General features: G+C 55.8%; 4 protein-coding genes and 1 non-coding gene across 5 annotated transcripts; 2 read left to right on the forward strand and 3 right to left on the reverse strand.

Moving 5' to 3' along the window:
* Positions 1 to 382: 382 nt before the first annotated feature.
* GLRG_02762 (SAP domain-containing protein) lies at positions 383 to 1,479 on the forward strand (the record flags this gene model as incomplete). The annotated part of the gene is made up of 3 exons (XM_008093447.1): positions 383 to 994; positions 1,049 to 1,085; positions 1,139 to 1,479. 3 exons carry the CDS (start codon positions 383 to 385, stop codon positions 1,477 to 1,479), a joined length of 990 nt encoding a protein of 329 aa, XP_008091638.1.
* Positions 1,480 to 2,342: 863 nt separating this feature from the next.
* GLRG_02763 (uncharacterized protein) lies at positions 2,343 to 4,982 on the reverse strand (the record flags this gene model as incomplete). Its single annotated transcript, XM_008093448.1, has 3 exons — positions 2,343 to 2,388; positions 2,461 to 4,261; positions 4,328 to 4,982. The coding sequence occupies 3 exons, from the start codon at positions 4,980 to 4,982 to the stop codon at positions 2,343 to 2,345; spliced, it is 2,502 nt and encodes an 833-aa protein (XP_008091639.1).
* Positions 4,983 to 5,678: 696 nt separating this feature from the next.
* GLRG_02764 (LAS seventeen-binding protein) lies at positions 5,679 to 7,970 on the reverse strand (the record flags this gene model as incomplete). Its single annotated transcript, XM_008093449.1, has 2 exons — positions 5,679 to 7,591; positions 7,700 to 7,970. The coding sequence occupies 2 exons, from the start codon at positions 7,968 to 7,970 to the stop codon at positions 5,679 to 5,681; spliced, it is 2,184 nt and encodes a 727-aa protein (XP_008091640.1).
* Positions 7,971 to 15,039: 7,069 nt separating this feature from the next.
* On the reverse strand, positions 15,040 to 15,633 carry GLRG_02765 (uncharacterized protein; the record flags this gene model as incomplete). Its single annotated transcript, XM_008093450.1, has 3 exons — positions 15,040 to 15,119; positions 15,317 to 15,402; positions 15,515 to 15,633. 3 exons carry the CDS (start codon positions 15,631 to 15,633, stop codon positions 15,040 to 15,042), a joined length of 285 nt encoding a protein of 94 aa, XP_008091641.1.
* Positions 15,634 to 20,624: 4,991 nt separating this feature from the next.
* GLRG_13081 lies at positions 20,625 to 20,759 on the forward strand. The gene has a single exon. It is a non-coding gene; the product is annotated as a tRNA-Arg (tRNA).
* The last annotated feature ends 5,969 nt before the right edge of the window (positions 20,760 to 26,728 follow it).

Genomic DNA, 26,728 nt, shown 5'->3' on the forward strand with positions numbered 1-26,728 from the left:
GGACCACTGACACTTCCCTTCTCGGTGCCCTTTATCAGGCCTGGGAGTCGTTGCCCCTTCCTTAGTAGAGTGTGCATGCTGCTGTGCTAGATCCTGCCCCAGGTCAAGCGACACTTTCCATGCTTGTCTCCCGATTGAGAGCGCGACTGCCTTGGTGGAAGGCCACTGTACTTTTAGAAGAACACTCGAATACATGCAGAGAAGGTGCGATATAAAGGGGCTGCGACTTCGCCCAACTTTCCTCCACTATACACCTCAACATCCTGCATAGTAAATCAACCCCTTTCTTGTTGTTTTCGAACATAGTTTGAACAAGGTCTCGTCACCAACGATCAAACACCGAGTAGACCCCCCCACCCAACCCAAGTCAAGCCCCCGCAACATGCCCGGCCTTCCACTTTCAGAGCTGTCTGCTCCGTCTTACTCCCCCGGCTATGCCCCAGATGGCGTCGAGGAGGAGGATCAGAGCCAGATCGTCTCGATGACGACCCGGAGAAAGCCCAAGTTCCTACAGTACCCGCCGGACGTGCCGCGTATGACCCGGCTTGGTCCTTGCACTTTCGGCGTCAACACCGGGCCTGTGGCCGATAATGCTGATCTGACCAAGCTTACGGTCCCCATGCTCAAGGAACAGCTTGGCTTGCGAGATATGCCCGAAGGTGGCAATAAAAAGGATCTGATCGAGCGACTGAGAAACTGGAAGACTTACAAGCCCGAGACCGTCGCTGTCAGAGAGGCACCCGACCGCCAAGTCTTCGGTCCCATCTCTTACAATAGGAGCGTCACGGGAATTACGCGCTTCTGGGTCAAGCCAGATGAGAAGGATCACATCAGCGCTGCCAAGAAAGCCATGGAGGAATCGATGTACATCATCAAGCAGCAGGACAACCATGACGGCTCGCCAGGATTGACTGTCGGCGTTTATTCTGAGATGGGCTCCGACAATTACCAGGTCACCATTGGGAACAAGACTTCTTGCAACTGCTCGAGCATTGTACGTGAGAGCCCGGGCATCTATAAGCCACAGTCACTGACAGACATCTGCCAGACGTTCCGACCCAAGAGCAACTGCAAGCACATCATTTGTGAGTACACACCGCCCTCTTGCATCACCTTGAACATCACTGAAAAGCGGTAGACGTCCTGACACATATTCTCCGTGCCCCTGCCGAGCTTCTCCCGCAGAGGACCCTCTTTACCGAGGAGCTCATGAAGCTCCTTGACCACGCGCCCAAGGTACGCTTCACTGCGGCTGAGGTCAGCACCGACCCCTGCATGTCGGATGGCGTTCCAAAGTCCAAGGACGGCAACTGCTGCCCGGTCTGCTTCAAGGACATTGGCGAAGCGCAGACTGCTTGCTGCGGAAAGTGCGGCTACCATACGCACTCTTCCTGCTTCGACATCTATGCGCGGGAGCTCAGCGGTTGGGGCGTCGACTGTGCCGTTTGTCAGGGTGCATGGTCGCCCGCAGCCGTCTAGGAAGGATCCGATATAGGTAGGTGAGGCCTGCAAGAGGCGGTGCCACGAGAGTGATATTCTGAAAAGGGGCGACGGACACAACCGAGAGAACTAAGAGGTTTTGACTGGCGGAGAGAGACAGATATGGGGAGAGGAAGTGTCCAAGAGTTTGACGGCGCATTTGCTGCACGATGTATCTGCATAAGCGAAACCATGGCTCTTTGTGTCTTGCGTTCTCGCCTAGAAGGCATGATAAAATGAACACCAAATGTTTCGTACCTATTCACCGCGTCCATCGCCTAGACTGGCTCTCGTCACGGCTGGGACCTGATTCAGAAGGATTCTATACCTATCCTTGTGGGAGTATCATACAGTAAAGTAAGTTTGCCGAACTTGTCACCCACTCAATCCTAGACAAGTGTCAACAAACCTCTCTCTCTCTCTCTCTCTCTCTCTCATCTCTTCTCTCCTCCCTCCCTTCTTCATCAGAGAAGGGAAGCAGAAGAGAGGGGGCGGGTCCATAAACATCAAAACCAACATAAAAATAGTCCCTTCGCCCCCCCTTCATCCTCCTCGCGCCTCACACCCCAAGGGTTTTTTGATGTGTCCGTAAAACTCCAGAACGCGAGGATGAAAAAAAAAAAACCAAACCTAAACAAACAGAAAACAACCGTCATCCTCCCTGAGGCACTCATAAGACGGGGCCATGGTGAGCTGGTGGTGATGGTGTTGGCCCGAAAAAAGAAAATGCAAGAACCAACCCTCCCAAATGCGTTAAATCGAGTACCCCTCCCCCGAAACACGCATTGCCCATGCCTACTGCCGTCGCTTTGCTTGCCAAAGGGGGAAGGGGTGTGAGGATTTCTCGCTGGCTGGTGAGGCGACTATTTGAGCATGGAGTGAGTGCGGATGCCCTTAGGACCGAGCTCGCTACAAGTTCATGACTGGTTAGTAAAAGAAACTCTGGAGGGCTACGGATTGAAAGGGGAAAAGGGGGCTCACTTGTAGTCGACTCTGCTCAGGCTGGCTTGGCGCTGGGCCTCGAGGCCGGCCATGTCGAGGTTGTGCTGGCAGAAGGCGATGCGAGCGGCGACCTGGGCGCCGAGGAACATGGCCTCCTCGAAACCGTTCTTGTTCCACTCGCTCAAGTAGGTCGGCAAAGTGGCCAGCTTGATGCTCGTCGGCGTCTGGCTGTGGAAGTGGTGGCCGGAGTGGTTGCCGACGGCATCGGCGCCTCCCGAGGGGCCGGGAGTGCCCTGGTTCTGGGCCGAGGCCGTCGTGGCGGCTTGAAGGAGGGGGTTGACGCCGGAGGAGCCCCCGGCGGCGACGTTGACGGGGAGCTGAAGCGGGACCCCCGTGAAGGAGCCCGTGGGGGTCTGCGCGCCGGTGCCGGTGGGCGTGGCCACATTGGAGGGCAGCTCCGATGTGAACATGGTGGCAGTGCTGGGGGAGATGAGGTGGCGGGCTACGAGGGTCTGGAGGATGTTGTCCTTGAGGCCGCGCAGGCGCGAGCCGTTGCCGACGAAGACGAGGTTGTCCCAACACGCGGGGCGCATGTACATGTCTTCGATACCCTGAACTGTGCGGTAGATGGTGGTCACGATGCGGTCGATCTCGCCGCGGTCGGCGAAGGTGAAGCGTTCGGGGCCAACCTCGATGTCGCGGCGGACGCGCTTGGCCTGCAACTGAGGAGATTGGGGCGCGCCGTTAGTGGTAGTGGTGCTGGCGGCGGCGGCGGCGGCGGCGGCGGCGGCCTGAGCAGTCGTTCCGTTCGTCTCCGGAGCTGCAGGAGAGACTGCGGAGTCTGTGGGTGCTGCGGGGGCCGGCGTCTCTGCAGGCTTGACCTCACTGTCGGTAGGCGCGGGAGCGGCGTCATCAGCAGGCTTAGGGCCGTCCGTCATCTCCACGTCCTTGGGTTCGACCGCGCTGCCAGACTCCTCCTTTTTGGGCTCTTCCTTGTCCTCGGGCTTGGCCTCTTCGGGCTTGGGGAGCTGAACCTCCTCCATGACAACCTCTTCCAAGTGAAATATGTTGTGGGTCCGCTTCGAGTTGGGCAGGCGGACCTGCTTAGCAGTCTCGACCTCTTGCCCAGCCTTGACCTTTCTGCCGCCCTTCTGCTTCTCCTTCTCCTTTTTGGCGAGGAACTCACGCGCGTTTCCGGTTGTGACGATGGCGGCAACATCGAGTACGCCCTCGTCCGCCACCTTCTCCTCTAGCTCTTCCTCGATGCTGCTGGGAAGGCCAGAGCGCGCAGCGGGTTCATGGGCGGCGACTGCATCGGGTATGGGTGCGCCGGCGGCGATGCCGGCCGTCTGGTCCGTCGGGAGCTCCATGAGGTCGGGGCTGTTGGGCGCATAGGGCAGGACCTCGCAGATGTGGCTCTTCTTCAGCTGCTCCGCCATGTCGTACGTGAAGCCCTTGTCCTTGAGCTTCTCGAGAAGCTTGCGCGTGAACATCTCTCCGCCGGAGATGAAGCGCTCCGGGTTCGGCGCGCCGAGTTCGCCATGATTGACCACACGACCCTCGTGTATGCAGGTGACGTCGACCTTCTCGTAGCCAATGTCCACCACCGTGAGGGCGGGCCACTTCAGGCCGTACTGGGTAGCGATGCCACTGTGGATCATGCAGAGGGCGGGCGTCCGGGTCTTCTCGAAAATGTAGCGCGCAAGGGTCTCGATGTCGGGGCGGCACCATTGAGGCGAAGCCATGAGCATGATTGGGGTGTTGTGGTACGTGGTCGTGAGCATGCTGTGGACGTGGTCGAGGAAGGCGAGGAAGGCCTCCATATTGACAATGCGACCGCCTTGAGACGAGACATCAATTAGCACACCAGGCGTCAGGAAACATGAAGGCAGTCACTCAATCGCACCTTGAAGCGGGTAGACAGCGCCCTCGGTCGAGTCCGTGTCCTCAACCCACTCGTACTCGTCCTCGTCGACCCGCGGGCCATCGATGGCGAGCGCGCCTTTGGCACTAGGCTTCTTGCGCTTGAATGTATGGAAGGGGCGCCACTCATCCGTCTCGGCGTCCTTGAACATGCGCGTCGGAATGCGGTGGATGGGCGGGGTCAGCTCGCCGCATCCCAGCTGGGCCATGGTCGTCTGGCTGCCGGGACAGATGATGAGGACCTGGTCCTCGCGGAACTTGCCCGTTTGGGTCGACATGTTGCCGACGCGCGCAGCTTTCTGAGCGCCGCTGGGAGTCTTCTTGGAGTCGATACACACGGGAGTGCCTTGGGTCCCTGGAGTCGCGGCGCCACCTTTTTGGGGAGGAGCTTTCTTGGATTTTCTCGGCGTCTTCTTCTTGGGCGTAACTGGGGCAGATGGCGGGCAGGATCGCGGTCTGAGTCTGGTCGCGTAAGAATTGGAGTCGCAGCTGGCAGCTGGGGTGGCACTGCCCATGCCAAAGCTGGCCATTCCTAGAGGCTGCCACATGGTCCGTGCATCCATGTTCGCATTATCCTTTCTCCGAGACTTGCAGTGATTGCAGGCACAATCCACCTTCATGAGCTTGCAGGGCTTCATGATGGGAGGGAATTGTGCAGTGATGCCGAAAGGCAATGTGAAGATGGTTTGAAAGAATTTCTGGAGTTGCAAGGCAGTAGTCAAAGGTGGAAACCAAATCAAAGAGACGGGGCAGGCTGCTGAAGCCGCGTGCTGTGCGGCTTGTCATCAAGTTGGTCGAACCGGGTTGAGGTCATTCGGGTTTGTTCTCAATGATTGATCATTATCTTTAAGCAATACATAGATGGCCGAGCTATCTTTGCTAGGTCACCTCAGAGACTGAGAGTTGCCCCTCATAGTCCAGCTCCGCGATGTCTTTGCAGCATGCATGGAATCTGCCTCGACCGGTGTCCTAGTTTCTATACAGTAAGTAGTGTTGCCCCGTCCGCCGGCAAGTGTGCCCCCTGATCCTTTGATACGACCCGTAGCTGCTATTCATGTGGTATGCCCCCCTGTGCCGGCCATTTTGGTCCTGTACATCCGTAAACGCCTTTTTCCCGTCATAAAATTGGTCGTTATCTGCAGTAGTTGCTCGGTATCCTCAGCGAGGATCAATCATGGAAGCCGTCAAACGCCTGGTACACATCTCAAAAGATAGGAATAGGACTGAAAACTGTGTCCAAATGGTGCCGCGGCGCCTGGTCTGCTCAAAAAGAAAAAACGGCAGGGAAAAAGACTAATAAAAGAAAATGAGGGAAGAATAAGAAAATGATGGTATCATGCGACGTCGGCTGCTTTCGGGGCGGTATGCTGCCTCGACTCAACGCTGGAGACTTCTTTCAACGGACTGCCGAGAGGGGTGAGGAAATATCCATCATCTGGGAAGGCTCCAGGTGCAAAAGGCGTCGCTTGTTCCGACTTGTGAGCCGTTGCTGTCTTGGAAACAGGCGCATCTGCCTGCTGCGTCTTCTCGCCGAGTGTGAAGTTGGCCTTCTCCAACTCCTCATCGTCGGACAGATCGGGTACCGTCTCCGTGATCGATGGGATCCTGTCCGAGCCGCTCCGAATGGAGGACGAGTCGATGGACTGTCTAGGAGAAGGAGTGAAAGAGGACTGAAGAGGGCTTTGAAGATGACTGACGTCTCCGATGTCACTCTTACTGGCGCGAGAGCTCCTCATTGGGCTTTTCGGGGGAAGGGGCGGGGGGATTCTCTTGGGGATGGTCACCAGCGCGCCCTTGGCGTGAATAGGGGCGGCCATGACGGCTGTGCGCGCGGCGGGTTGCGCGGCGGCAATCTCGAAGATGACGGGTTCTTCCTCCTCGTCATCTTCGTCAACTTCATCGTCATCCTCATCGTCGGCGTCACCGTCTTGCTGCTCATTCCGGGACTCCATGTAGATGTCATCGTCGGTGGTGATTACGCTAGCATCGTCCTTGGTGTAAACGCTCGAGGCCTTGGTAGTCGCATCGTCAATGGTGCTCACGTCGGCTCGCAGGTGATCGTCGCGGCCTGCCATGACGGTTCCTTCTATGGAATTTCTCCCGCTGATCTGCCTCAGAGGAGTGAAGTCAATCTTGGTGTAGTCCACCTCTTCCGGCTCCTTGAGAACGGGAAGACTGCTGACGGAGGCACCGTCTTCGCTCTGGTTCTGGCTTTGACTCGGCGACGTGGCTGGCGTGTCGGTCGTGTTTGTTTGCGTCCATGCCTCGGACATTTTGGTACGGCTCGTCTTGGTTGACATGAGACTGCCTCGGTTGCTCTTGGTCGTGAACGTCTCACTGCTCTGGCGGAATCTTGAAAAGGCCGGGCTCGAGGGGGCAGGGTGGAACTCGAACTGACTGCTCGTAGGCCGAAGGCGTGTACCGGCCTCCCGGATCTCCAAGCCCGCCATTTCTAAAGCGAGAACGCCGAACGGATCGGGATCGTCCGCTAGAGGAATGCCGAAGGGAGTCTTGGGCGATGCCGGCGAGGTTTTGGGTGTCTCAATGACTGCATCGCCAGGTGCCGGTAGCGCCGACAGCTTCTTCAGAACGGCCTGGTCGGCGTCGACCCTTCCCTCGGCTTCCTTGATGACCTCGAATAGTGGGCGTGTTTCCTCCACGTGTCTCGACACGTTTCCCGCGGCAATGTCCATGGCCGACAAGCTGGTACCGTAGAACCTCTCGTTTTCGTTTGCTCGCTCGGTCAGGATGCAGCCGTTCAAGTTGACGTTCTGGGTTTGTCCTCTCGCCTTCATGTATGTGAGAACGGTGTTGTCGAGGTCCTTCCATCTACTGTCGACTTCTGTTGATTCCAGCGCCACCAATGGTCCGGTGGTGAGACTGATGTCCTCTCCCAGGGTAACGGTGGGTTTAGTTATTAGTGATTCGAGAGCGGCGATGTTGTTGATTACCAGGACACAGTCATAAATATCTACGCCCATAATAAAACTTAGTGAAGGCGTATGCAGGAGAATGCCCGAGGGTGGTGACCAGGTGCCGTCGGCTTTGCGGGCGATGAGAATGCCGGAGCCGCCGGATCCTGTCATCCACAGACCAGATCGCATACATGTGAAGATGGCAATGCCGGCGGCATCCTGTATTATGCGAGGAGGTATCTTTTTAAAAACGCGAGCAGGGGTTTTTGGTTCGGCGTTGGCGTCAGCATCCGTGTTTAGCAGGCTATCCAGTGGTGCCAGAAAGCCGTCGGCTAGAGGAGGAGCGGGTGTTAGTGGCAATGTACGACGACGAGGCAAGACATGGCATGCTAATCCAGCGACGAGGCGGAGAAACAAAATCAGATTCGAGGATGGCCTACAACAAAAGGACTTCAATATGCGAGCAGAACGATCGCATTCGGCATCGAGGGTGGCGGGCCAGAAAGCCTCGCGGCCAACACGCGAGGCGGCCGAGGCGAGGGCGGCGGTGGTGAGGGGCGCGGTGGGCTTGTTAGACCAGCGGAAGACCTTCTCGAGAGGGGATCGGATGCCGTTTGCGGTAGCGATGCTGGCTCGGCCGTTGCTCGTCGTGCTGGCGTTACTTCTCCTCCTGGCGTCCCAGGAGGGGAGAAAGCTGGAAACCCGTTGCATAGTTTGTGACGGAGGATTATGGGCGTTGGCGGCAGTGATGTCTTGTCCCCGTTCGCGGATAAGGACGGGGGTACGAACGCAGCGACATGCGTCGGCGAGTATGTGGTGTAGCTCATTCACAAGCACCAAGAAACGGCTGCGTTCACTCTAGTTTCCCGCCGGTATGGGAAGGCCGGTATGGGAAGAGGATGGAGAGTCATGAAAAAGAAGAAGATGGGAGAAATTGGGGGACGAATTGGACTTTGTTGAATAGACTCAGACCAGGTCCACAAGATCGACTGAGCATCCTCCACCTTACGAGAGATGCGGGCGGAGCAGTAAGTAGCTTTAGCAAGGTGCAGACAATTTGTTGCAGCAGCAGGCTCACGGTTCACCACCCATGATGCAGCGCAGCGGAACGCAGTAAGAGACCTGCAGGAAGGGGGAAGTGGAGGGGAGGGGGGGGGGGTGTAGGGTGTGTGGTGCAGCAGCTGCAAGTGGGGTGTGGGCGTTGATGTTTGGGGGGCGTGTGACTCGTGAGAGGGCAGCAAGGGAGAGAGAGAAAAGGCCTGAGAGTACTTTACAGACGGTACGTATGACACTACTCGTCCATGTGGTTGGTTGGTTGGTGACGTGGGCGGGCGACGAGGATGGCCATTAGAGCGATGATCCATGTCGCGCTGGCCGTCAACGGCGCCGGATCAGAACCCAGATGAACCAAGACCGGGTTCCAGCAGTACGATGTACATGGTAGTGTACATTGAACCTAGACGTACCAACACTCACGAGAGAAGCGGCACCAGGCCACCAGACCAAACTAGACCAGACCAAGACGAGACCCGGTCCAAGACTTTCAGGCCTAGAGTAGGCTTGTGATCAGTTTTGGCCACTTCAACTGCGAGGCTCGAGGCTCGATGCTCGTCAGGATTCCCAAACGAACGCCAGGCGGAGGCGTGAAGCAGGTGAACGAACAACCGTCAGGGGACCTAGAGAGGGTAACGGGATGATGACGGGCTAGGAGAGATGAACGGTTGACTCGCCCTACCATTATGCTGCGTAGTCCCGCCCCGGTCGATTCGCCAAAGTTCTGCTTGATGGGGGTGGGTATTTGAATCAGGCAAGGCGATGATGTCAAATGAACTAAAAAGGTATTCTTGGCCTCATTTGAGCGCCTGCCGAGCAAACCCGAAACCATTGACTTTGGGGGCTCCCTTCCACTTCCAGCTTTTGCTAGGCACCAAAGTATCCGTACATCGCACTGTATTGTGAGGGCCAAACTTTCGGCTGTGGGGCTTTCGTAGCCCGACAACCTGACTGACTGACTGACTGACAGCCCGACAACCGGACGGGGCCTTTTTTCTCTCTCTCTTTTCTGTGCCGAACGGCACATGTGCATCTACACAGGTAGGGAGTGAGTACACACCAGGTACAGCGGACTCCCTGGGTAGCTTGTCGTGTTTGTTTCTCGTGCTTGTTTCTTCTCGGTGCAGCACACGTCGACGTTTGACTCGTTCAAGCATGGTAGTTAGTGCCATACCAGTAACTGCATCAGGACTAGACCATCAGACTATCCAGGACTGACAGCAAAGTGCGTGCATACCGATGATGACTAGACTACCTGCGTTTGGTGTTTTGCTTGCTGACACACACGCACACACACACACACACACACGCCGGCAAGCAGCTTACTACTTACTAGCTGCGTGAGTCGACCTGGGGGGTCAGTGAGTAGGTACGGATACTTGATGCCTGACAAATTGCCGTCTTTTAGGTTTTCGCACGATTACTCCTCCCACTTACAAATGCTGGCTGATGCGTGGGTATGCGGCAAGGTACGCAGAGGTTACGCCAGCAACACGAAGAACCAACACTCTCACTTCGTCTCAGAAGCCAACCTATGCTCCAATATTCCATCTCTCTCTTTCCTCCGTCCTTCTCTCTTTCCTCCGTCCTTCACTCTACCCCTCCCTCCCTCCTCCCTCTCTCTCTTTCTCTCTTGCCAAAGTGCCTCAGTTGGTTACGCAGATCGGCATCGGAAAGATGCTTCAAAAGACTAGTAAAAGCAAAAGAGAAGAACCAAGACCCATTTGGATAAGACGCTCGAAAAGCAAAGTGGGGAATAAGAAATACCTAAGAAAAATCCCCTCCACACAGCCAATATTATCAACGTCCTCGATCGAGACATTCAAAGACATGACTAGGCCTACCTTTTTCTCCCTTCCACTTGCGCACCGTGTGTCTTCAACCCAGAGCGCTGTAGCCGTTATCCGTTATTGCCGTCCCTCATTGGCGAGGCATTCGCTGTCGAGGAGGGTAACGACTATTGCCGCGTGGGCGCAGGGAGAGAAGCCTCTTCAGGAAGCGTATATTGCGCTGAAACCAGGTCATTTCGCTGCGAGCCCGAGCCCGTGTGACCTGACCCTTCACAACCCCCATCGGACCCTGGCGATCTGTTCGCTCGGTCATCTCCTCTTCTCTGGCCATGCAACCGCACCTTCCATCCAATCCAAGACATGGAGACATGGGCGCGCATAACATGGAGAGAGAGAGAGAGAGAGAGAGATGGGACCGGGCGCAAGTGTAGACACACATACACACGGGTTGGCGTCGGCATTCCTACTCGTCTTGATTTGTCTTGTCTTGAGGTGCGGCCTGATCTACGCATTGGGCGAACCATGCCGTATTGCATTGATGTGTCGGTAAGTTTGTCTGCCTATACACATTCTGATTATGCCCGTCACGAAGCTTTGACTACCTATGCGAGGGACGGCCAGGGACGCGGTAACCCCATCTTGGCATCTTTCAAACACATCCCCCTCCAAGAAATGGCTGAGCGTCTGTTCCATCTCTGCGGCGCACAGCGAAGGAGTCGGGAGACATTACGATCCGCGGTCGTACCTTCTTCCAGGTAATCACAGAAACCTAAAAGAGAAAGTACAGTGTTACGGTGGAGCAGAAAAAAAGGAAGTTGCGTCCATTTTCGCGCATGCCATCGACAGCAGCTACCGAGTGAAGTGGGGTTCAAGCCCCATTGGTAGCTAGGTGGTCTGGTCCAGTGTCTCCTCGTGTCTCTCTTTCCTTTCTCTCGCTCTTTCCCCTTGCTAATCGAAAGAGGGCAGGCAAGAGTGGCTGTCTCTTCTTTTGTCTTTCGGACCACACAGCAAGTGTTTCTCTCTCGCTAAACTATCTCGACTTCCGGCAATGACAAATGTGTGGGCTCATTCCAGTTCGCCTCAAGTTCGCTTTCGTCCTCATATCATTCCGGGTTCTGGCCCGCCGCGGCGAACGCACTGACATCTGCGTCCAGCAGTCACAGACGAATGTTTGTCTGATGGATTGATTGATTGGATCAGTCCGACGTAGGGTCCTTCGGCTCTTCTCCATTCGTCACACCATGTCAGACTGTCAGTGCGGCGCCAGCCACCATCAGATTTCCTGTCAAGGACGGGAGAGGGGGCCGAGCTGAGCCGTGACTGTCCTGTCTGTCCGGCCGTTTCTCCGTCTCTTTTTGCATCCCACCCACATCAGCTCAGCATTGCGAACCCGGCAGCTCCCACCCATCCATCCATCCATCCATTCATTCATTCCTGCGTATCGGATGCCCTGTGCTGGGTCGACGAATGGGTGTGGCACTCTATTCGGTGTTCCTGGCTAACGCATCGCACTCACTATCAAGCCAATATCTCGATGCACCCGAACCACCACTTCCTCCTCGTGTGTGTTTACTGCTCCCGTCGTCTGTTGGCCCTGTCGACTGACTGTACCCGCAGCACCCCTTCTGGGCCACATCTGATCTGTTCGTCCCTTTTTGGCCCTGCTCTCACACCCCGCCCCCGCTGCCATCCTCGTGTAACCGGGGCGGGGTGAGGGCGACTGTCGCATCCCACCTTGCTATTATTACGTATTCACCACATCGCGCACCACAGTACCGATCGCCTCTGCCGTAGCTCGTGCAAATCCGAAGACAGGGAAGTCGACCGCGATCCGACGAACCCCCAGAACCACCAGGCCAGCCCGGCTGGGCCCAAGCAACCAAAGGGGGGAAGCAAGAAAAGCAAACACCTTGCGACAATGAACTAATCCGGCCAAACCGGGAACTGTTTCATTCTACCCGGACGTCGTCGCCGCTGCCGCCTCCAACCCTCCCTCCCGCTTCACGCTGCTCCTGTCCTAGGTAGACGTGTGCAAACGCGCCCCCTCCACTGGCCGGACGCCTGCAAGCAAGTCGTTACTCATCTTCGGCGAGCGAACCAAACGCCTCGGCTACCAGCCATACTGCCACACTGCGTAGGTATCATGCTGCAGCGCTAGCATCTGACACTATCACACAAATGTCTCGCCCTATTCCCCCTCCCTTGGACCCGAAGGGTGCAAGCCGCAGCTCTGCAGTATCATCGAAACCAAGAGCTGCATGCATGCATGCATGAGACGCTATTGCTGCAATTCTACACCACCCGCCTTGGGCTCTGCCTCTTGTCTACGTGCGCTAGGTCACTTACAACCTCTCTGACCACAGGCTCGATAGGCCACTCGAATGCTGCTCAAGCCCAATCTCGCAATCGGCTGTCTGCCTTACATGTCATTATGTGTCGCATGCTTGGTCCACCGGTGCGAGAGACAGCCAGCATTGATCCCGTGAGGTGGCGGCAAAGGAGCAGACGTTGTCTGTCACCCGTGCTGTTCGTGCCATCAGCCGGTTCTCTTCTCCTTCCCTTCCAAGCGCGGGGTATCCCCCGTGGCAAGATGCGGCAGCTCTGGTGGAAGCCAGGTAGGATTCATTCCGGATTCTTCTACGGCGAGGCGCGCCACCACTAAGATTCAAGGTCGGGTCTGTCGAGAAAGGCGCACGGCCAACGCCGATTAAATGCCAACGGGATGATTTGATGTGTCCACTAGCGCACCACGTTGCCGCCGGAGAAGACTCCAGTTCCGTCCTTCTGCGTGTTCCTATATCCTAGACAGCCCATTTCCACTCCATAGTTCGACTTGGGGCTTCCCGATACCTCGAGACCTAAGCCGTCGAGGCAAATATCCCAAAAGAGGGGGCATTCTTGCATGTCACGAAAACAGAAAGGTGGCACCATAAAAAAGCCAATGTTCAAGGCTGGCTCATCTCGGGTGGCACCTCTGCCATACGTCCGTCGTTGCTATTTTGGCGCGGTCGCAAGCTCTCTATTTGAACGTTCGATTCGGTTACTAACATGAACCTTGAACGCGGATGTGGCTGGGAAATGAAGAAATCCCCGCTTCCCTGCCCCCAGCGAATCCCAAGATGGATGGCTGCTCCAGCGTCGGGATGCCACTTGGCAAACCAAAGCCACATCAGACGACCCGCTCAAGGCCGGAGAACCGGGATTTCGGTCTATTTTTTCTCTTCTCTCACTGAAGAATGTCCACGGCCAGGGATGATGCACGAAGTCATACCGAAGCAGGCATGCCGCGAAGAAAATGGAGAATTTAATGGGGTATCTTTTTCTGTCTCTCTCTCTCTCTCTCTCTTCGGTGCTTCCTCCCCCCCTCTTTTTTTCTTTTTTCTTTCTTTTTAGTCCAGGAGTGCGAGGAGGCTGCCCACCAATCAGATGTACTACTATGGTATCAGGCCAAAGTTTAACCCCCTCGTCAGGTAAATGTGGCCGTGCTTTTTTGATTATTTCAGCGACGGTACTTTGAGGTTCTTGTGCACATCTATCATAATTCTGGCCAGTGAGAGTCTCTCATACGTGGGTCACAACTCCACACTACCTGTTATGGAGTTTAAACTTACCCATCAGACCATAGTATGAAGCCTTTTCTATACCTCACAGCCTCACAGGGGCAATATGGAGGGGGTTCCGAGCGCAGATGAGCCCTGTGCCGGATATACAACATTTCGGGGCTCCGCCTCGGTGCCATGGCGTGCCCTGGACAACGAACTACTGGATTCTATCCGTACACAGTATTGGACGTACACAGCCGGCCGAGTGTAATAGTGCAACTGGAAAACCATCCACCGACTGAAAAGAAGATGAAAAAATTGAAAAAAATAAAATTTGGGGAGGAGCCAGTGTCGGATTGCCCGGCTGCCAAGAGCGGGTACGGAAACGGGTAGCCCAACGAGCTTACCAATGGGTGGGAGCATCCGCAAGTGCCGACGACGCCTCGTGGCCAGCACGAGGGCCGCAACTGCAACAAAGCCCTCGGGGGCTGAATCCTCTTGTTTTGTGTTAGCTGCCGTCACATATAGCTGGCCCAAGCTACCAAAGCTCTCCGTCCCTCTGTCCATCCGGCTGGCCGGCGGTTTTGGGAGTGCGTTGAACGAGGGTGTGTGGATTGCGTCCGAGCTCGCTGGTGATCGCCACTCCCTCAGATTCACGGTTGTACGGGAACCGGGGGAAAGGAGGGGGGGGGGGGGGGGGGTTGTCTCCCCCCCCCCCTGTCCCAGCCCGCCCAATCGGATCCTGAGAGACCAACAAACTTGTCGACGGCAAGGAGGAATCTTTTGGGTTGGTTCTACGGATACGTGTATGTAACTTGTCGGGCCTGCGGGATTGTGGTGTGGTGCAGCAGCTCCAGGGGGGCCTCGCCTGTACGTGTTCCGGGGCAGTGCCAGGGAGCCATGAGGTCATCAAACTCCTTGTCCTCCTTAATCTCTACGTAACAGATCGTTGCTGGCTGGCAATGACGGCCAGTCAATCAACCAGTGGTTCTTTTTTTGGTTTTTCCTGCTCTCATGATCACGTCACTGAGATTGGTACACATGAAGCGGTTTGGCAATTCGTTGACGAAAAAAATAAAAGGAAAAATCAAGACGTCGGCTCCTTTAGCGCCGCCACCCGATTTGTTCCAGAACGAAACCCAGAAGGAACGAAAGGACACAAAAAACATAGCACGAGTGCCCGGGTTGAAGGTCAAAAGTCTGTGACAAAAGCCCCGGTCCATAATGTCTCGAGCCAATTTCATAACCGCTACTTTCTCTCCGTTGAACCCGTTTATGCTTATAACAATATTACATTACTCTACGAAGTGCGGCTATACTCGGCTATTAAGCTTCGAACCAACCCGCCGGAAAGGGTTGGGTCGAGTTGGGTGTGGCACTCGTTGGTTTCCCCCATTACAGCTGCTTCTTCAGCCCGCCAACGGAGCCGATGCCGTCGGCAACGTCCGCCGCCTGCTTGTTGCCCTTGAGCTGGCCTGCGAGAGTTGTGTCAGCACCGGGGTAAGGTTTGATTTCCGCCGAAGCGCCGTGTAAGTATTTTCTTTGTTCTCTTGTAATTTTATTTTGTTTTCATCTTTTTGTTTATAAATAAGAGAGGGAAAATGAGAGGGAGAGAGGGAGAGAGAGAGAGACAGAGAGGAAGTGGTGGGGGATTGGGCTGCTCTGCACTCACCATCGACAAAGTCCTGGCCGGCCTTCATCCCCTGCGCCTGCATTTTCTTCTTCTCGGCCTCGGCCTTTGCCTTGAACAACATGATGCTGGTCGCGCGACGAGAGCGTCAGTGTGAGGCAAAGCAAGATACGGCCACGGAACACATTCATTCCCTTTGGTTGCGGGCAAGTGGTGGAAAAGGGTCGGAAAAGCACTCACCCGATCTGCTCGATGACGGGGTCCAACATGCCCTGTTGGTAGGCGAAGAAGCCCGCGAGGAAGACGGCGACGACGACGGCCAGGGAGATGATGAGGGATTGCGCGGTGGAGGTCTCCATCGTTGATGTATGTTTGTTTTTCTGGTGATGAAGAGCGGGCTTGATCGAGTTGCAAGGGGCGGCGGTTCGCGATGATGTATATATATATCTCTGTTAATTGCAGGTCTTCTCTGATCGTTGTCTGCCCCCCCAAAAAAAATCCTACAACCGTTTCCCATCGAGCCCGTTTATATCCCTTTTTCCAACATCTCAAAGAGATGGAAGAGGATGGGGGAAAAACTTGGTCTGACGTGCAGCAGTTCCCTCTCACGTGTGTAACCCCCCCGGTGTAAGAGAGAGAGGCGATCGACAATGACGTCCTGCTTCCGCGTGGGGGAGGGGGTAACATGGGCGCAAAAATCAGGGTCTCGGCCGGTCATCCAGATGCGGGAAGCAGGCCGCAATACATCACATTTTCTTCCGAGGATGGATTCCCCCTTCCTTAGGAAAAAAAAACCCCCCAGGTTTGCCTGGTTACTAATACATCATTCCTCCTCTAGGCGATCCCCGAAACTGGCTCGAACCTGATTTTGTTGCTATCCCCCCCGGGTGTTTCCCAGTCCTCCTCTCTCGCCGGGGTCCTTATGCGGGTCAGGCCGGATCGGGTTCCGAGATGTCGTCAACCTGCCCGACGGACACAACGAAAAGGGGTCTCGCAAGGGGACTCTCGTAGGGCTCGACCGGCGAAAAAGGGGGGGGGCTTACGGCAAGACGAAGCGCATGAACTGGAGCATGGCCCCCAATACCCCTTCCCTGGAGGAGGCCTTCTCTCTTTCGGATCGTCGCTTAACCAGGCTTTGAAGAGTGCCCCGTTTTGGTCGGCCGGCAGTTGAGCGAGGTTTCAGCGGTCGCATGGACCACACCCTATAAAGTAAGTTTCCTTCAGCTGGTCTCCATGGATGTCTGACCGGTAGAGACTGGGCTGCTTTTTGAAGGCAGGTTTAAATGCATTTCGGGGGAAGGGGGTGCTCTTTGGGTAGACGAGTGGTCGGCGACTGCCCGACGAGGTGAGTGTGTCGCGAGGCTCTCAAGGGACTTGATAGCTTGTCCCCGTTGAACAAGCTCTCGCGGGACGGAAGGGCTGCCCTTTTCCATGTCGTCCACGCTTCGACGTCGAGGAGGTTCGACTGGTGCCGTTTGTCGTCTCCTGGGGGCGGCTCCCCAGGGTTACTGCGCATTGTTCATGGCGGAACAGTACCTCGCGTAACACGAGAGTCGCGCGACGCACATCATCAGCCAGACGCTTAGTTCTCTGTGGTATACAGGCCGGGAAGACTAGCTAGGCGGCAGTCTATGCCGTGGTGTCATAGAGGCAGAGGGGGTTCACCCCGTGCCTGGTCCCGAACGATGACGGCTGAGAGAACGAGTGATATCGTTGATCCTTCTATGGGGAGTATGTGAACTAGCGTGAGGATTTTGCCTAGCATACCCTACGGTGGCCTCGTTCTATTGCGGGAATTGGGGGAGAGGTGTTCCGCATATCTGTTAGAGAATGCCCTGGGCCTAGGCTTCTTGTTGAGGATGCCGAGGAGGCAGTCTCACTGGTATCGAGCGCCGGTGACCGGTTCATTGCATGTAGTCATACCAGATATTGCGAGCAGTCCACGGGCAGCTACGAATCTTTATGGGAGTCAACTTGGAAAGGAAAGGTATGGTTACGATAGAGAGCTCATCACCCGAGGAAGCGGGTTACCTGGCGGCTCCTACCAATCCGACGGACTCGCCTGGAGCCCGTTCGAGGCAAAGAAGGCCGTACAGAAGGGCCAGGAGCAGCAGCATCCAGGGCGCCGGCTGGGAAGGAGCGGAGGCGAGCGGTTCTTCATCCTTTTCTCCTCTGACTGTACATCGATTGAGAATAGTCATCTGTGATCTCGCAGTGCCTTATCAGCAGTGAACGATGGAGAGCTTCCGTAGTCGACACCCGTCGCTTCTCGTTCTTCTCGTCCGCCTGCTCTTAGCCCGAACAATACCGAGATGCCGACAGCGAGGAATACCGAGACTCCTCACTTCACCGTAGGTGCGTTGTACGTGCTCTGAGACTGTAGCACACGCTGAAATGTGGCCAAGGTTCGGAGACTTGTTTGGGCTCGGGATCTCTCGAATATACGGGCCGGTAATGAAACTGCGTAACATATCCGTAAACAGGTGTGCTAATCTGCATGCTACTTCAAATGTGATTCCCGTGGGCACATCAGAAACCAAGTAAGACCGGCATCAGGGTTTCCAGTTCATGTGATCCTCGGCTTCGGTCTGTTGCTCCCAACTGACAACGAGACCTCCAACCCAGCCTCTCCTCCTGGGAGGTGCGCAAGCACCCGATACTTGTGTAACATACGGCAAGTAGCACATCCTGAGCCTCATCGTCCTCGCACCTAGTGTTCCTATATCTGGCTACCGAAGACAAGTACCAAAAAGGGCCCTGGCTCAGGCTCCTGGACCGGTCCTGTCATGGGGGGGTTCCTTCGCCCCTTTGCCGTCAGTCTGGTCGTGCTCATCTTCCATGGGCTTGCCCGTGGTCTTTTTGACTCGCGCCATGATCAACTTCCAGTACGGAAATCCCATGATGGAAGCCTTTGCTGAAAGTAAAGAAATATGGGGGAAACCCCAGTGAGGGTTTGAACAGTGCTACGTTTTCGTTGGAGGAGAGGACGACGATTACTATGAGACAGCCTCATATCTGAGATCTAGCATTCGACTGTGACGCGAAATTCCGTTTGCTCAACAGGAGGGCCATGGCTCAGGGTGTTCAGTCGGCAGGTTCCTCCAGCTTCGGCAAAGGGTTATCTCGCGAAGATATCAAGTCGCGTTTGCCTGCGTCGACCGGTCCACATATACCTTATAACACACTGTGCTAAAGCTCTCCATCTCCCAGAATATCCGTATTGCTAGTGACGGTCCAGTCGTCTAGCTAGTCTGCGTAGAGTTCAACATCAGTGCCAACAGAGACATGGTGGATACGGCTGTGATAATCGCCCAGTGACATCTCGTCCGTAGGGATGTTACAGGTGTCGAGAGCATCTCTACCAAGCCACCTGACCTAGGAGCAGAGCAAGTCCAACAGCTTATCAGCAAGAACCTATTCAAATACTTATGCAGCTGTCTTCAATAGCGTCGTATGGCGGGGGCCCAATATCGCTTTCATCAGGTAACCTTTGCACACAATCTACTCTCGTGGCCATGAACCTTGGCAGGGAAACATCGGCGCCTCCCCGTATGCTTTGTCTCGAAGAGAAAAGCAGACGACTACATGGACGAGAGAGATAGAGTAGCCACCTCAGGGTCGGAGCATAGCGACTGTATCTACATGGACTGGATCATAGTTCTTATACCGGAATACCAACGTACCGAAATACACCGCAGTCATTTGATCTAGTATACAAGACACATCCTAGTGTCTCTCTGTCTTCTGTGTCTATGTCTTGACACCCGTCTTCTGCCTCAGTTGAAAGCCTTCGCAAACGTGACCAGAAACATGCAAATAACAACAGTTTCGAGCCTTGTCATAAATATATATTGACTAGCTAGGACAGAAATAAGTCATGTGTCTACCCAGCCACGGCGACCGCCCACCTGTTATCAAGACCCATACAAGCCTACCGAGTTGGTCTTAACTTACCGGTCACTCGAAAGACCATAAGTATCGGGAACTGGAGGCTCGCCCGTTCTGGGAGATCCGCACTGCTCTGCCACAGCTAGGCGTTCAAACCCAGGCTTGGGCCAAGATATCGGCACCAGTCACGTGATGTGTAGAAGGACTTATCTGGCCGAGTGAAAGCTTGCCGTGAACTATATTTTGGAAGATGAGGCAATGTTTGTGGCGCGGTGCAGCTGGACACCGCGGGGCTCTTCCGCGGACGGACATGTCGGACGGTCGACTGACTTTTGACATGCTACGGTTCAGCATTGGGCCATAACGCGTCAAGTGACGACAAGCTCGAGATCAGCGAGGGAAAAGAGAAGAACAGGTGGCTCGGCTCCTGGAACTGGTCAGATGGGCCCTTGGGGGGGGACAGGACGGCGGCACTCCTCCCTTCTGTCAGCCATTTCGAACGCAACCAGACCTGTACTATACAAGTGGAGTTCTCATGGTCCTGCATGATGTGACCGGTCATACGTGGGAGCCAGGACCACAAAGCTTTTCTCTAGCTCATAGCGGCAGAGTCGTTATGCACCTCTTGCCAACAACGCCCTCGACGCTATCGAATTCCAGCGGGCGAAGCTGATGCTCCAGGATAGAGTTCAGCAAAGGCATCCAGGAGCACGAAAGGGAGAGTGGGCAGCCACCATCCCTGGCCTCGGACAATCTGCAGAGTGCCCTGCTAGATGCCAGCGGGCGACGATGCTCCTTGCATCGGTTCCTCAAGAGGATACAACGCCGGTCCCTTGCGTGACGAGCCTTGGGAGAACCATGGGAGAACCGAACCTTGAAAAGCACCAAACCGCGACTCGAGTGACCGAGAAAGCAGACCGAAACGAAACAACGGTGTCGACATCTGTCGGGTTGGCTCTTCGTCTTCGTCCAACGGACCTCCTGCCCGGGGCTGCTGCGAGTTGTGGTCCCAACTCAACGAACGACCTGCCCCAGAACGGTCCTTTTGCCAGATGTAGTCCCGTCCAACGATGGAAGTGCGTGGCCGGGTGCATGACCGGCAACAAGTCGGTTGGTTCCTGTGGCTTCGAGTCGTTGCTTTGCTTGGCCGCCCACCCCCCCAAGTATCACGGGCTCAACGTCAACCCCCACAAGTTTTCACCACGAACAGCCAAGACACCGAGAGGCAAACAGTCCTTCGAAGCCGAGCTGCCTCTCCATCGTCCCCGAACATCTCGTCCCCCGTCTCCGTACTCCTACCTCTCCGAGAGAGACCCGGCGCCACTTAGCCTCATCAAGAACCAAACCCACACACTACCGCCCGGGCACCCGCAGCCCACCAAAACTCCTCAAAGACGGTCCACCTCCGCACAATGACCCGCATCCTAGAGTCTCGATTCCTCGGGGCTGCTCGCAACCCACCGGCCGGTTGGCCCAATGGCAAGGCGTCTGACTACGATCCCGCAACACCTCCATCTCTCCCCTCGGCCGTTCGAGCGGGAGGCGGTGCATCGCGCAAGTTATCAGGAGATTCTGGGTTCGACCCCCAGGCTGGTCAACTCTTTTGTTCTGTTTTGGCATATTCTTCTTCATTCCCGTTTTCCCACCAAGCCACCGGAAGTGGAATTGACTTGACTTGCCTTGCTCCTCCTGCTTGCTTCAACGTCCGTCCAACCCATCATCATCCATCGATCCATCGTCCATCGGTCAAGACTTTGTCGTCGCCCTCCATTATCCGAATTTGCTCACCGGGGAGCCGTAGCCATGGTCTCTCCCTCGGTCACGATGCGCTGCAGAGTTTTCACTAGTTAACTGGGTCTCTCTCCCTTCCCCGTCCCCAGACGGTGACGCAATCTCAACGCGTGATGGTTGTCGACGGGTGGGAAAGCCTTGGGAACCACTAGGCACGTCGTGTAATGCTTTGCGCGAGATTCATCAGGGCTTGGTTGAACGAGGCAGCCGACGGGCTCCGGAGGCGCCTCAGGGGTCGTAGTCTGTCCCTCTTCCTAGCCTGCGTAGGCCAAACCAGAATGCGGTCCTGCGGCCTCTTCATCGAGCCTCGAGGGGGTCGCAATCAAGGGACAAAGCCGAACGAACCCGTCTAGCTAAAACAACCGCAGAAACCCTCTCCCCTGGCTTCTTCCCGTAACAAAAGATCGAGTCCCCAACATCTCCATCTCGTATACCGTCTTCACCCTCCTCCCCCTCCCTGACGTTGCTGGCTCGGGGGATGGGGGCCCCCCGTTCGGTTTACATTGTCTCGCGTTTATAGCCGAGACCTACGGATCCCGAGCCGAGAAAATCATATACCGAATCCACAGAAAGAGAGAAAAAAAGAAGAAGAAGAAGAAGAAAAGCAGCCCATAAACTGCAGCCGGCTTTGCGGAAACAAAAGCCTAGGAACAACCAGAAGAGAAAAAAAACATCCTGTCTATCCAGTCCAGCTCAGTCACGGAAAGGCAGGGGGCAGTGGCACGCGTCAGTACCGTTCGTTCGCAATCCAGAACTTCCCATGTGATCCAGTTTGCCAGTGGTTTCGCCCCTCCTCCCTCCAGAATGGGGAGAAAGTCACAGTCTTCCACATAAGCTTGTCAGGTGGCAACCCGCCGATTCCCACAAATGATCTCTCGGTGGACCAAGGGCAGAACCTCGAAAAAGGAGGCAACATCCACAACGTCTCGAGGGAGGCTCGCGTTCACTCATCCAACCGGACCGAGACAGGGAGGGAAGGTTGGGGAGTCGGCCACTGCGGTGAGCGCGAGAGAGAGTCCGTTCGTCGTTGCCCTCTGTGTCTGCATCTCTCCACGCCACGTCGAGAGCCCAGGTCTGACCTGGTCCTGCCGTGGCCGCCGCCCAGCACGCGGCATCTGCGGGCCACGGCAACTCCCATGGACTCGCCTCTAGACCGTCTGGGAATGCCGATCGAGGCTCTAGTCCCCTTCTCCTTCCAAGTATGGCCCACCACGTACGAATCCAGGGGAAGGGGGGCGGGCAGCGGCCGACGGACAGACACAGAGTCTTGGTGAAGCTGGCAAGGTAGACACGCAGGCAGCGGCTAGCAAGCAAAGACAGGCCGAGCGCACGCGCAGCCACAACCGCGACGGCCCGCGACATGTCAACATCATGAGACCGGCCAGCGGTGTCTCTCGACAGGATCACCGACGTGCAGTATGTGTGCGTGAGTGTGTGTGTGTGTGTGTGAGGTGCGCTCGCTGGCTCGTCCGATCACCTATACCTACCGCCTTGCGACCGTATTTAGAAAGCTGTTTCGACGTCTGTTCCACGAGTCCTTGCACGAGGCCCCTCTCCGTCCCCTCTATAACCCACCCTACTAGGGCGGCGCCCCCGTCCGCCTCTCAGCCTACTCCTTTATCATGCGACAGAATAAGGATTCAGTTTCGGCTTGTACTGTACAATTCATAGTCTTGCCTCTCTGGATCTGTATTACATCGCCCAGTGGTGAAGAGCGGTTGTATGTGGGAGTTAGTTGCCAGGTCATCGTCGCGCGTACGTCGGAGCCGCCCCCGGGACTGCCCGAAACAGTCGTGTGCCACGATTTTTACAACACAGCGGCGCGTCGGGGGTTCACAGTTCCCAAGCGGGACGATCTTGTTCAGATGATCAGTGCCTGGACACGACACAACCGTATCCAGTGACTCGCGAGCCAGCGTGGGCCGAGACACGGCGGCCAATCTCACATGCGGGCATCGCGATCAGAGCTCATCTCCCAAAGCTCAATGATACCTCACTGCCTAGCTGGTCCAATATCCCTCCCAAAATGCCACCCGGGGGTTGGTTTTGCCAAGGATGCTGCTCGGAGTTGTCGCCGCGCATGGACGTGTGTTGCAGACGGGAATGTTACCGTCGGGCCAACGATAACAAGACGCGGAAACAGGGGGCCAAGATGAGTTGTTGAAGTCCTTTTGATTCCGTTGCCAACTTGGGCGCATGGTTACATGCAAGCAAGTGTTGATCAACCTCGAAGGGAGGCTTTGGAGCCTGGAACGGCAATATGGCCCCCTCTGACGTCAACTCGACTTGATGAGCTGCGGGCCCCCCCCTTCCATTCTCATGCGGTGCTTGAGTCGCGGACAGTTGCCAATGACGCAGTTGCCTCCCAATATGAATAAATAAATACGAATACATAGTACTATATATGCATTCGTCTATCTCGTATAATGTAGCTAACATAGTAGTATACGGTGATTGCGGCTGTCACCGCCGCCGTCGTCGTTACAGTGCCTTGCTGACGCTTCGATTCCGTGTAACCGTGCCAAAGACCGTGACCCTCGGCGTCGGCAGGGATCCACCCGGAAGAGGCCCCGCGTCTTCGATTGTGATACATAACGGCCGTGGGAGCCGGGATTGAGGCTCCTTCAGTCGGAGTCCAGTTTGAACAGGCAGATTGGGCCCGATGCTGGCGAGATGAACTTGGTAAAAGCTCCATGATCGGCATCCGGCCGAGATGCAATGTCGAAGCAGCTTGGAATCGAGTCGGTCCTTTGACTCAGGAACTGTCGTCATAGCAGGGCTCGACTGAATCGTGGACGCGGTTGCTAGGTTGCACATCCCGGACGTGAGGCGACCTTCAAACCGCAGGATCGGGGGGGGTACAGCCTACTGCCCGGCTGTCAAATTGACATTGCAGGAATGTCCGTCGTCGACGTTCTTGGCGGCTCCCTTGCCTGCCGAGATGAAGAGACGCATGGCTCGTTCAACCCGGCTGGCTTGGTGCGGTCTATCCGTACGGGCTTTGCAAAGCCCCTTCCTTCACATTGCTGCAGCCAGTGATAACCAGTAGTGCAGAGCCACGAAATGAAACAAGCAAGGCTGGAGCTGGAGACATTGGCTCGAACAACAGATCAGACGAGCTGCATTCCCGACGCTTCTCGCGCCAGGTGCCTTAAAAACAGGAGTACACCCTCCCCCCCGACCGCCATCCTCCTTCCCCCCCCCACTCTCGAACCGGCAGAAGCCCTGCTTTGGGGCATTCCGGTGCGGGGCATACTGGCCAGAGCATATTCGCTTGAAGAAGGTATTTCCGTGTGCCACACGACAGACAGCCCTACCTCAGCTCAGGGACTCAGCTAATATGTAGTATTGGACCCTCGAGAGGGGCTGTGACCACCCGGCGCCGTGAGTGAGTGAGTGAGTGAGTGAGTGAGTGTGTGTGTGTGAGTGTGTGTGCGGTTCCGAGGCGTGCACAACACTTGGGTGTGCCAGCCACTGTTTGTAGAGACCTTTCCAGAAGGACTCGCCTCGCCTGTCTTCCCAGAGCTGGCGGCGGCTGGGCATGGGTTCGCATACCGCTCCCACGTGGATGATCGCGGGACTGCTGTTCCAAGTGGAGATTTTGTGCGGCCTCGTCCTTGTACACACTAACGGCACGAATAGTCGGTCGTCTAGGTATCCTGGAAGGAAGTGACACCAGTGAAAGGCTGTGGGAACAGCGGCTTCCAATGCGTGTTGGCTTCTACTGCGCTAGGATAGATGGTAGCGGCGGCCGCCGCGGCGTCTTTCTCGGAATTAAACGACAGGTTGACACAACTCTGGACAATTCCTGTCACTGTTGCGTTAGGTCGTGCGCAGTCCCGCGAACGAGCAATTCCATGCCAGCGAAGCCCGAGCATTGATTGTTCTGTAGCGCCGCCTCCAGGCCTTGTAATCTCGGAGATAATTCGACTTGTCGACTCGAGAGTGGTCGGGCAGCCCCCCCCCCCCCCCCCAATCGTGCTACCTACCACGACCATGCCGCATCTTGCAGGCAGAGACCTTGCTCTGGTGGAGCGATCCAAGGGGTGCCACTCTGCCGTCAAATCTGCGGGCTGCTCTCGTGAGGGGTATTTGGAGCAAGAAACGCTCCCTCCCCTCCCCCTCGTCAAGGACTGACTAGCGAACCAAGACTCCCTCCCGGCCGGCACTTTGCTTGTGGTAGTGTATTATGTACGTACCTCTTCCACTGGGCGCAATTCGCAGACATGGGCCTTACCGCTTCCGAAGCCCTCATCGGATACGAGCGAGTCAGAATCAGATGGTGTGTCCTAGTCTCGTGATGGTGGACTTATCAAGCAAATTTACGGCTTGCTAAGAAAACCACCCCCCATCACATTTTGACATGATGGAAACGTAACGCGTTGGCTTGTCTACCAAAAGTTCCAACAAACACGGCCCGTTGACGTAGTTGGTCTCCATGACTCGTGTGATACCACCCATGCTTGTCATCTCGCGAGACGTCCGCATCCCAAAAATCTGCCAACCTCCTGCAAGTGGCGGTCAATGAAGGCATTCGCCGGCGGCATTCAACCCGACGGGGGGGTAAGGGGATGATACTGTTGTGCAGAAATCTGCCATGTACACCATAAGGCAACACCGCCGTGAAGTCAGCGCCGCTCCGGGCTTGTGCTGCGTAGCGCCGAGATTGTCGGTTTGCACGTGTACTAGTTTATGTACACGTACCTAGTTTACTCACTCGACGTTTATGGTGGAGTCATCGGGGGAACCGCAAAACAGCCTCAATGACTGCTGAGGTCTGAAGCCACGCGGGAGACCGGCAGGGTGCTCCACCGGAAGAGCGCGCTTGTCGTTAGGGGTAGAGGGTCCATGAAAAAGCAGCTCGAGATCTCGCCGCTGTCGAATCTCCAACTCCCAAGACGGCGGCGTCCTTTTGGGGGCACCAAAGGGACAAGGCTGTCAGAACCACATGCTCCGCAAAGAAGGCTGGACGGCCGCTGTCATATGTGCCATCCACAAACCGTGAAGCCACAGCAGAGGCGGAGAAGTAGTAATGGGGGGGAGGGGCGCCTCTTGTGATGATGGTGTAGTGACTACCGAAGACCAGCTAGCAGCTGCCTCTATGAAAGAAAGAAAGAAAGAAAGAAAAAAAAAAAACAAGATTACTACTCACTGCGTGCCAGTCGGCATTTGCGTGCTCACTTCAATCAGCAGATCGACATTGCCAATGTCGAGCGCACGGCGCCTAGAGCTGCCGTTGCTGGAGAGCCGCGGCAGACAGACAGGACTTTTGTGTCTCTGACACGAATAGAAGATGATGAATCGATCAAAGGGACGGGACCTCCATCAGACCTCAGCACTGACGCGAATCACTGCAGGGATCGCCAACCACAACACAGCATCGGCTTTCCCCTCCAAGCATCCCCCGACGGTGCCCGACCCGTCTTCCAGGGATCTGCCCCAAGGAGGTGGTGCTGCGGTTTCGTTTTCGCTCCTCCTTCACGCGACAGTTTTCGGCTGATGACACGCAACTTGCCCATCGCAATGTATTCGCAACGTTACCAGAGTAGTAGCGGCTGGGATATCGGCTTTATTCCGGACTATTATCGTCTTCGCACAGGAAGCGAGCGCTCCTTCTTGCGTCTATCAGTGTCGTTCTTGTTCCGTCTCGTCAGAGATAGGTAGTGTATGGCACTCGTCTTTGAGGGACCATGACTTCAGCGTGGGACGGACTCGTCGCATCTTGGCATCTTCACACAAGATTGGCGGACATGAGTTCCCTATTTGATCGAGCTA

Source organism: Colletotrichum graminicola, assembly GCF_000149035.1.
Source record: "Colletotrichum graminicola M1.001 genomic scaffold supercont1.8, whole genome shotgun sequence".
Lineage (NCBI taxonomy): Eukaryota > Fungi > Ascomycota > Sordariomycetes > Glomerellales > Glomerellaceae > Colletotrichum > Colletotrichum graminicola.